Source organism: Hyaena hyaena, unplaced genomic scaffold (genome assembly GCF_003009895.1).
Source record: "Hyaena hyaena isolate Hyena2069 unplaced genomic scaffold, ASM300989v1 scaffold_10, whole genome shotgun sequence".
Taxonomy (NCBI): domain Eukaryota; kingdom Metazoa; phylum Chordata; class Mammalia; order Carnivora; family Hyaenidae; genus Hyaena; species Hyaena hyaena.
Window position 1 is genome coordinate 4,572,074 of NW_024080642.1, and position 11,175 is coordinate 4,583,248.

General features: G+C 37.1%; 1 protein-coding gene across 2 annotated transcripts in view; it reads left to right on the top strand.

The window, feature by feature from the left end:
- TAOK1 (TAO kinase 1) overlaps positions 1 to 11,175 on the top strand; it is a 155,013-nt gene that overhangs the window by 135,037 nt on the left and 8,801 nt on the right. For both annotated transcript variants that reach the window (XM_039251701.1, XM_039251710.1), the window contains 2 exons: positions 1,147 to 1,359; positions 4,234 to 4,416. In XM_039251701.1, the coding sequence (XP_039107632.1) occupies positions 1,147 to 1,359; positions 4,234 to 4,416 (396 nt within the window). The remainder of the gene's footprint in view (positions 1 to 1,146; positions 1,360 to 4,233; positions 4,417 to 11,175) is intronic.

An 11,175-nucleotide genomic window follows, 5' to 3' on the forward strand; every position in this document is an offset into this window, starting at 1 on the left:
TTTGTTGCATATCGAATCAACCAATCAATATCTGGCAGTATTTATATTTAGATAGTTTCAAGTGTAGTTTCTGCCTTTAGTGTAGTAAATGAATATATTCTCACAGGCTTACTCAGTATACTTTACAGAATTATATCTCATCTTATTAAATCTTATCAAAACCTGAGTTCAGTGATTAACAAAAACTAAAACCAAAACTGTCTGTCTCAGAGCTCGATTACTTTATCTCAAAATATTTATGAAGCTCATGTCTCTTATCACTTCCAAGAAAGGATGTCCTCTCCTTTTCCCCATGATTTTATTTTTTTAATAAGTTTTTTAATTTTTAAATTTCATTTAAATCCAAATTAGTTAACATATGGTGTAATAATGATTTCAGGAGTAGAATTTAGTGCTTCATCACTTACATATAACACTCAGTGCTCATCCCAACAACTGCTTTCCTTAATGCCGATCCCCCATTTGGCCCAACACCCCCACCCCATAACTTTTGTTTGACCTTTAAAAGGTTAGTTAACTTGAATGACTTTGAAGTTTTTGCTAAGGATGTTTCTACCTAGTTTATTTCCTTAAGGAAAAGATAATTGTATAAAATAATATTAGTTACTAATACCCTGCTTTTGTGGGATCTATCATATACTATGTAGTTAGAGTTGAGGTTGTTATTTTAAAAAATTGAAGCAAAGTGTTTCAGATAAGGAAGAGAGTAAATATGCTTATTTTCTGCCTTAGAGATTTGATAAACTATTATCTCGCCAATAAAATACTTTGCTACACTTAATGCATGAGAAGAAATTTGATTTTATGCCATTAATGGTATATATAACATAATCAAAGTTAATTTTAATGTTTACTCAAGTCACTAAGTTTACTAACGAAATAATGACTACTGCTTGAAGTCCTATGATAAATGAGGTTCTTGATATTTTAATATTTTAAATTACAGCTTTTGTTTTAAAAATGCATAGAATCCAGTGGTTTGACTTAATAGCCAAGTACAAAAGTACCTGCAACGTTATGATCTGATCTTTTTGCTTCTCTTCTCCCTTTTTCTTAGTAGCCTTTGTTTTAATTAATTTAATGAAACCATAAGGTATACCAAATGCCAAATGTTAAATATATATGCATCTATTTTTTTCTTCCCAGTCTAAAGAACTCCAAATAAAAAAGCAGTTTCAGGATACCTGCAAAATCCAAACCAGGCAGTACAAAGCATTAAGAAATCACCTACTGGAGACAACACCAAAGAGTGAGCACAAAGCTGTTCTGAAACGGCTCAAGGAGGAGCAGACCCGGAAGTTAGCCATCTTGGCTGAGCAGTATGACCACAGCATTAATGAAATGCTCTCCACCCAAGCTGTGAGTTTGTTTTATTTAGGCAAATTAAATTTAGTGCTCCTTTCTTTCTACCAGCAATGAGATCCCAGCAATTAAAATCCTAGTTGGAAATGATAGTTTTCCTACAGCTTGGGAAATAGTGGTGATGATCCATATTCTTCCTTCTCTGAGCATTGCTTGGAAGTATGCATGATGTACACAGAATTATTATTAATACATTTAGACATGAAGTTTTATTTATTTATTTTAAAATTTTCTCAGCGAGGGGAGCCTGGGTGGCTTAGTTGATTAAGCGTCCAACTTTCGCTTAGGTCATGATCTCGTGGTTCGTGGGTTCAAGCCCTGCGTCGGGCTCTGTGCTGACTGCCAGCTCAGAGCCTGGAGCCTGTTTCAGTGTCTGTGACTCCCTCTCTCTTTGACCCTCCCCTGCTCATGCTGTCTCTCTCTCTCTCTCTCTTTCTCTCCTAGGAATAAATAAAACATTTAAAAAATAAAATAAAATTTTCCCAGAGAGGGGCACCTGGGTGGCTCAGTCAGTTAAGTGGCCTAGGTCATGATGTCGCCATTCCTGTTCCTAAGTTCAAGCCGCGCATTGGGCTCTGTGTCGACAGCTCAGAGCCTGGAGCCTGTTTGAGATTCTGTATCTCACTCTCTGCCCATCCCCCACTCGTGCTCTGTGTCTCTCTCTCTCTCTCAAAAATAAGCAAACACTAAGAGGCTCCTGGGTGGCTCAGTTGGTTGGGTGTCTGAGTTTGACTCAGGTCATGGTCTCATGGTTTGTGAGTTCAGGCTCTACATTGGGCTCTGTGCTGACAACTCGGAGCCTGGGACCTGCTTCAGATTCTGTATCTCCTTGCCTCTGCACCTCCTCAGCTCATTCTCAACCTCTCTGTCTCTCTCTCTCTCTCTCTCTCAAAAAAAATTTAAGTCTTCCCAGAGAAATTTTTCTTTTTTTAAATTTTTATTTATTTTGAGAGTCAAAGAGAGTGTACATATGCGTACACGTACGTGCGTGCATGCACACACATGCAAGCAAGCAAGCAAGCAAGCAAGCGGAGGAGGGGCAGAGAGAGACTCCCAAGCAGGCTCTGCTGTGTCAGCAGATCCCCCTCTCAGGGCTGAAACTGACGAAGTATGAGATCATGACCTGAGCTGAAATCAAGAGTCATGCTTAACCAGCTGAGACACCCAGGTGCTCCAGACATAAAATTTGTTTTGTTTTTTAAGTTTATTATTTATTTTGAGAGAGAGAGAAAGGGCGTGCGTGCACAAGCATGAGTGAGGGGAACAGAGAGAGAGAGAATCCCAAGCAGGCTCTGTGCTGTCAGCACAGATGCTGATTCAGGGCTCAAACTCAGAACCCGTGAGATCATGACCTGAGCCTAAGTCAAGAGTTGGTTGCTCTACTGACTGAGCCACCCAGGTGCCCCTAGCCATTGTTTTAAACAAACTCTCTGCCAGTGCCTCTTTGCACATGCCTGTTTAGGCTTATCCAAAAAGCATATGAAGATTTGAACAGCAGCTTTGTTAGGTAGTGGGCAAAAGTTAGTACTATATTTGGAATCCAAATGGTGACATTTGAATAGAAATATAAAATATTTTCTATATAAGTTTTGTAAACATATTTTTTGAATATTTTAACATATAGGCCAGGAAGCAAAATATTATATGGATATTATATGGGTGTTTATATAGCTATTTAAAAATAAAACTATTTCAAATGTAAAAACCATTCTTAACTAGTGGAGTTATTTTTTTTTAACATTTTTTTTTTTTTACAAATAGTTTATTGTCAAGTTGGTTTCCATATAATACTCAGTGCTCATCCCCACAAGTGCCCTCCTCCATGCCCATCTCCCCACTCCCCCCGCCACACCCATCAGTCCTCAGTTTGTTCTCAGCATTCAAGAGTCTCTCATGGTTTGCCTCTCTCCCTCTCCCCCACTATTTCCCCCCTTCTTCTCCCCCATGGTCCTCCGTTAAGTTCCTCCTAATCCTCCTATACGTGCAAACATATGATATTTGTCCTTCTCTGCCTGACTTATATAGCTCAGCATAACACCCTCAAGGTCCATCCATGTTGCTACACATGGCCAGATTTAATTATTTCTCATTGCCATGTAGTATTCCATGGTATAGATAAACCACATCTTCTTGATCCATTCGTCCGTTGATGGACACTTAGGCTCTTTCCATGTTTTGGCTATTGTTGAGAGTGCTGCTATGAACATTGGGGTACATGTGCTCCTATGCATCAGCACTCCTTTATCCCTTGGGTAAATTCCTAGCAGTGCTATTGCTGGGTCATAGAGGAGTTCTGTTGTTAATTTTTTGAGGAACCTCCACACTGTTTTCCAGAGGGGCTGTACCAGTTTACATTCCCACCAACAGTGTAGGAGCGTGCCCGTTTCTCCACATCCTCGCCAGCATCTAGAGTCCTCTGATTTGCTCATTTTAGCCACTCTGGCTGGCGTGAGGTGGTATCTAAGTGTGGTTTTGACTTGTTTAACTAGTGGAGTTAAAAATAAAAAAGTGAAAGCAAAAAAACCCAGGTTGCCCAGTTTTGGCCAGTAAGCTGTTTGCTAATCCCTATGTTGTAGTTATCTCAATGGAGAGTAAACATTCAGAGTCCTATTATATGGTCAGATTCTAGATTTTTCTTAAGAAAATTATGGTTATTTAAGCATCTTCCAAAGAGCTTATCATAGCTCTATCTTCCTAAAGATGAAGGTTACTAGGCCTTCCTTTTTCAGAGATGTTTACTCCACAACATGAGAGAGAACAATTGTGTATCCTACAAAAGAGTAGTCTGTCTTCTCTCACACCTCTTCTTTTCCATAGGACAGGAATAGAGAGCTCACAGTAGAATATATTTGTTTGCCTTCTCTCTTTCAGCTACGTTTGGATGAAGCACAGGAAGCAGAGTGCCAGGTTTTGAAGATGCAGCTGCAGCAGGAACTGGAGCTATTGAATGCATATCAGAGCAAAATCAAGATGCAAGCTGAGGCACAACATGATCGGGAGCTTCGAGAGCTTGAACAGAGGGTCTCCCTCCGCAGGGCACTCTTAGAACAAAAGGTAAAGTAGTATGAGGAAGGTAATTGTGCTAGTGTTTGCTTTTAGCAGAAGCATTTCATAATATAAATTTTTTTTTTTCATTTTGACAGAGGTGGTATTGGATTGTTTTTGTAATACCATATTTCCTTAATTCTAGTTTTCTTTTTCTTTAAAATTTCTTTAAAATTATTGATTTGGGTGCCTGGATGGCTCAATCAGTTAAGTGTCCAACTCTCGTTGGGCTCAGGTCATGATCTCGTGGTTTGTGAGTTCAAGCCCCGTGTTGGGCTCTGCTCTGAAAGCACGGAGTCTACTTGAGATTTCTGCCTCCTTCTCTCTCTGCCCCTCTGTGGCTTGTTCTCTCTCTCTCTTAAAAAAAAAAAAAATAAATACACATTAAAAAATAAAAATAAATAAAATTATTGATTCAGTAACTAACCTTATAATAATGTTTGAGTTCTAAACATCAAGGAAATATAATTAAGTAGTAATTGCTAGAGGAAGAAATAGGGGTTCTGTGAAGACAGTTGAATTGGGAGAGAGTAGTTCTGGCTCCATGTTCCTCACTTCTTTTGTGTACCTAGCTCTAGTTAAGGAGATGGAGAAAAAGTTGGATAGTGAAGAAACAGAAGATTAGTAATTGCCTGGGAGAAGCAGGAATGAAGCATCAGGAATATATACTTGTACATCTTGGGCCTGTAACTATACAGATTGGTGGAAGATGGAGGATAGGAGGTAAAACCAGTTCCACACAAGTGAAAAATCAGTCTGAAAATGTTATTTCTAGATGTATCTTCATTTATTTATTTTTTACTTATTCTTTGTCAGATATATTAACAGAACTAGAATCTTCAAATTTATTTCATCCTTTAAGGTTGTAAAGCTGTGTGTATGTGTGTTTTGGGGAAAGGATGATGGGCAGGAAATTTTTGAGAGAAAAAGGAAAAGCATTTCCTTTTAGAAGTATAGGTAACCCTTAAACAACACAGGGGTTAGGGGTTGTGACAACCCATGCAGTTAACAATTTGTGTATGACTTTTTCTTAAACAGTATAAAATTGACCAGAAGCTTTACCAATAACATAATAGTTGATTAACACATATTTTGTATGTTATTACTGTATTCTTATAACAAAGTAAGCTAGAGAAAATATTCTTTGTTTTTAATGTTTATTTTTGAGAGAGTGCACGTTGGGGAAGGTCAGAGAGTGGAGGGGACAATGGATCTGAAGCAGGCTCTGCGCTGATAGCAGCAAGCCCAATGTGGGCTTGAACTCGTGAACCGCGAGGTCATGACCTTAGCCAAAGTTGGAAGCTCAACCAACTGAGTCACTGAGGTGCCCCAAGAAAGAAAATATTATTAAGGAAACCATAAGGAAGAGAAAATACATTTATAGTACTATACTGTATTTACTGAAAAAAACTCACATGTAGGAGGATCCATGTCATTCAATCTCTTGTGTTGTTTAAGGGGCATCTGTAGTAGAATATTAATTGGATCCAGGATTCAGAGCCGTATTCAAGAATTCCTGGGCCATAAGCTTCCAACAGCTGGTATAGTCTTAGATCCATCATAAGTGAAGACTTGCCTGATGGTCTTGCCCAAGGAGAGTTGTCATTGTTTCTGTATAAAAATACAATGTCTTCTTATATTAAAAAGTATAGTCTTAAAAAATCCACTAAGATGTTACTATTTCCCTGGGACAGCTGTCTTTATTACTGGCTTCTCTGAGGGGTACTTGTCTCAGTACATTATCTCAGTTATGTTTCTCAACATGAGAAACATAGAATGCATATGAAATTTGAGAAAAACCTAGTTTGGGGGCACGTGGGTGGCTAACTCTGGATTTTGGCTCAGGTTATGATCTCCTGGTTTGTGGGTTTGAGCCCTGCATCAAGCTCTATTCTAGATTCTCTCACCTCTCTCTGCCCCTCCCCTGCTTGTGCTTTCTTTCTCAAAGAAATAAACTTTAAAAGAAAAAATAATCTAGTTCCATGTACAGGTATCATAAATCTGATTCCAATTTGAATATTTAAAATTCAATCTAAAGTTCTGTGTCTTATCCTTCAAAATTATCACTGAATAGAATATAGGGAAATTTTTATAGTATTGTAGAAATAGTGTTGTGAGAGAAATATTGGTACTATTATAATATATTTGTATTTTTAGCTCCACCTAGTGGTTGAGAATTAAGCAGTGCTAATTAGTATCTTAGATACAGTCTTATTTCAATATATGAACCAAAGTTTACATGTTCTACAAAAGGCTGGTGTAAAACTGTACCCATTGGTGAAGAGGCAGTGGTACTCTCATAGACTTTATACATTTTGAAAAGCAATTTGGATGTGTATATTGAGCTTTAGAATTGTTAAGTATTTAATACTCTAAGAATTTAGTCTAAGGAAAAGAATCCAAAATATAGGGGGAAATATGCATAGAAATGGTCATTATAACATCTTTATAATGGTTTAAAACACTTAACCATCTAGGTTACTGGAGGGATGGGGGCAGGTAGGGGTGGGTGACGGGGATTAAGGATGGCACTTGTGATAAATCACTAAATCCTACATCTGTAGGATATACTACACTGTATATTAACTAATTGGAATTTAAATAAAAACATGGGGAAAAATAAAACACTTAACCATCTAAAAGAGATATAATTAAGTATAATTATGGCCAAGTCAATAAAATCTATGATGGCTACAGAGACAGTATTAATATGGGGAAATGCTTATGATATGTTGATTGAAATAAAAAAGATTACACTTAAAGTCCATTGAAAGAATGCTAGTAGTGGCTGTATTAATACAGTAGATTGATTCTTTTTTTATTTATGGAGAGTGCCTGCAAGTGAGTGGGGGAGGGGCAGAGAGAGAGAGAGAGAGAGGAGACAAGAGAATCCCAAGCAGGTTCAGCACTGTCCATGCAGAGCCTGATGAGGGCTTGAACCCACAAACTGTGAGATCATGACCTGAGCCATAATCAAGAGTCAGACACTTAACTGGCTGAGCCACCCAGGTGCCCCGATTGGTTGTTTTTCTTTTTAAAATATTACTTTGATAATGGAAAGTGCTTATGAATAAAAGAACAATGGGATGATGAATAGTGCTTTAAGTTGCTCCTTGGTTTTTAGGGCTAATGTTCACATGTCAAGTGAAGTGCCTGACAGTAAAGCAGTTGGGTCATTTTTGGCAACTACCAAGTCCACGTACCTTCTGTACAAAAACTTTGAAAATTTTTAACAGCTGTTTTTCTTCACTTCATACCTTCTGGTTGTACAGATAAGAAACAGTCATCTGAAAATAGAGGTGAAATCAGGGTTAGTTGTTCACAGATGAATAACAGTTCTGTTTGAAGATTGCTTTCAGCCTCCAGATGAACCAAAAATTGTTCCTTTAGGTTGTTGAGACACCAACAAAGGAAGCTGCACTTGACTCACATGAGGTCTTATTACAGCTATTCTCACTCTTCCTTTACATTAAAATTTTACCAAGAAAACATAATTAAAATCTTAAATTCCATGTGAATTTTATACATGCATGGAAAGTGGCAGTGTCTCTGAAGTATAAATGGGCTTTTTAATTATTATTTCATTGAATTATCTCTCAGTATTTTACAGCATCAATAACATGGTTGGTATGTGGTTTTTTGGTTTTGTTTTTTGTTTTCAATAATTTGGGGGCATGGGGGCAGAGGAGAGGGAGAATCTTAAGAAGGCTTCATGCCCAGCACAGAGCCAGATGTGGGGCTCGATCTCATGACTGTGAGATCATGACCTGAGTGGAAACCACGAGTTGGTTGGTTTCCAACCAACTGAGCCACCTAGGTGCCCCTCAGTATGTCACAGCACCAACAACATGGTTATAGCTTTTAAGTAAGAATTGACAATTGGAATATTTTATAGGACCTGTCTTTGCAGAAACTGAAAATACATAAAAATAATCACATTTTATTTCAAAGGAGATAGGTTGGAAGAGCCCCTTAAAAGCCTTAATTATGCTAACTCTTATCTACCCAGTGAAACCACCTTTCTGAATTTCAGAAATAACTAACATCTTTTAAAAGAAATGGAAATGAATATAGTCTATCACATATCTTAGTTTTCATTTTTATATTGTTGAAATGATAAAACTAATCAAACAAAATTAAAACAGTGCTTACTAGATAAAAGATTGAGAAGCATTAATTTGTAAAATACATGTCTGGTTGCTATACCCCAACCAGACACATGTATACATACATATTTTTAAGTAGGCTTCACACCCAGCACAGGGCTTGAGTTCACATTTGTGAACTCAAGACCTGAGCAACCAACTTGACAATAAACTATTTGTAAAAAATAAAATTAAAAAAAAAAAAAATGACCTGAGCTGAGACCAGGAGTCATATGCTTAATGAACTGAGCCACCCAGGCTCCCCAGTGTGTTTAATATTTTTGTCATGAATGTCCTTAATAATATGCAAGATATTTGGATCACTTATATACTCAACACATTCTCATCATTTATTAGATCCCTTGAATTAAAATAAATGCTTTTAGCAAATAGATTTTTGAAAGTTTTACATAAAAATATTTAAAAGGAAACTTTGAAGTTCTTTGAATCCTTAGAGATATGTAAATTCTGTATGAATTGGGTGTTTTATATAAAGATATTTAAAGTGGCAAATTATTTTACAAATTCACAACCATTTTTCTTAAAACTTGACAAGTTTAGAGGCACCTGGCCGACCCAGTCAGTAGAGCATGTGGCTCTTGATCTCAGGGTCGTGAGTCCAAGCCCCATGTTGGGTACAGAGATTACTTAAAAATAAAACCTTAAAAAAAAAAAAAAAAACAACTTAAACCCACAAAACTTGACAACTTTAGAAAAACATAATTAGAAATTAAGATGTCTTTATTCCCACCACTCAGGAATCACCACAGTTAACAGTTTGATGTCTTTCCCTCAGAAGAAGCATCCATGTGTAATCTTAAATTCTTCTTCAGCCTTCCTATGAAATGCTTACTGTAAAACTTTGTAACACTTTAATACTTAGAATGTTCAATAATTTTCAAACTCTTCTTACTTGAATCCATTCTGGCTGAAATAATTATTATTTTATCATTTTCTGATGCCTTTGCATGTGTTCCCTCTGCTGAAAATATCTATTCCTCTCCTTTGTCTTCCTGGTAAACCTGTAGTCTTCCTTCAGGATCCAGTCTCTGCCACCTCCTGTGACAATACTTTGTCCTCGTCTTTCTCCCTTATAGAGCGAATCACTCCAGCCCTTTTTATTTCTGCTATACCTTATAAATCCATTATTATGTCTTACCACATTCTGTTGTGATTTTTATTTGCATGTGCCTCCCATGCTAAACTTCATATTGAAAAGGGCACTTCTGAAAACTTGATACATAACCCTAAACATATTTGTTGAATTAGATTTCTGCAGAGAACAGTGACTGTTGGCTTAAATCCTCAAAAACCTTGATACCTAATTTAATGTTCCTTTATCTCTTGATCTTTTAAAAACTTTTTATCATGGAAATTTTCAAACATACACAGAAGTAGGAGGGTTTAGGACAATGAAATTATCAATATTTTGCTAATTTTTTCTTATCTATCCCCCTGTTCCACACACACAACTTTGTGTGGTTGGAGTCAGGAAGAAGGGAAGAATGTCTGGAGTATTTTAAAGCAAATTTTAGCATATCATTATTGACTCCTAATTTTAGGGGTGTCTGGGTGGCTCAGTCGGTTAAGCGTCCGACTTTAGCTCAGGTCATGATCTCGCGGTTCGTGGGTTTGAGCCCCGCGTCGGGCTCTGTGCTGACTGCCAGCTCAGAGCCTGGAGCCTTTTTCAGATTCTGTGTCTCCCTCTCTCTGACCCTCCCCTGCTCACAGTGTCTCTCTCTCTCTCTCTCAGAAATAAATAAAACATTTAAAAATATATATATATTGATCAGTGGGTTCAGGTTTTGTCAATTTGATCATTCCAGAGTTCTCCATCAACTTTTTTTTCATTGTCTATTGACTCTTAGGTATTTTTAATATTAAAAAAAATTACATACAGTCAACTATATTTACTTATAATACCTTCCAGTTTTTCAAAACTGATTATGATGGCTACCCAGGTAGCTACATAGAATCTTTTTTTTAATGTTTTTTTTATAGTTTATTTATTTATGAGACAGAGAGAGACAGAACATGAGCGGGGGAGGGGCTAAGAGAGAGGGAGACACAGAATCTAAAACAGGCTCCAGGCTCTGAGCTGCCAGCACAGAACCCGATGCAGGGCTCAAACCCATGAACCGTGAGATCATGACCTGAGGTGAAGTCGGACACTTAACCGACTGAGCCACCCAGGTGCCCCTCTTCTGACTTTTTAATGAAAACTTTTTAGGTTTTTTTTGTTTGTTTGTGTTCACTTAAAGTTTTGGTTTATCTGGAATATTGTATTAAGATGGGATTCCATTTCCATTTCCTTCCAGGTATTAGCCAATTGTGCTTATTACATTATTTGTTTTTTCCCCATGAAATTAAGTACTGCTTTTGACTTGCATTAAAAGCCTGCAAACTGAGATCTTCATTCTATTTCTATTTTACTAATGCCTATTTCATACCAATACTATATTTTATTAGAGTGACTTTATGGTATGTCTGATAGGGCTAGTTTCCTCTTACCCATTTTCTTTTTCAGTTTTTTACCTAATGAATTTAGTAGCCATTTACGATAATTACCTTGATTTATTTTTTTAAAGTAGTCTCTACACCAACATCGGGCTTGAACTCATGA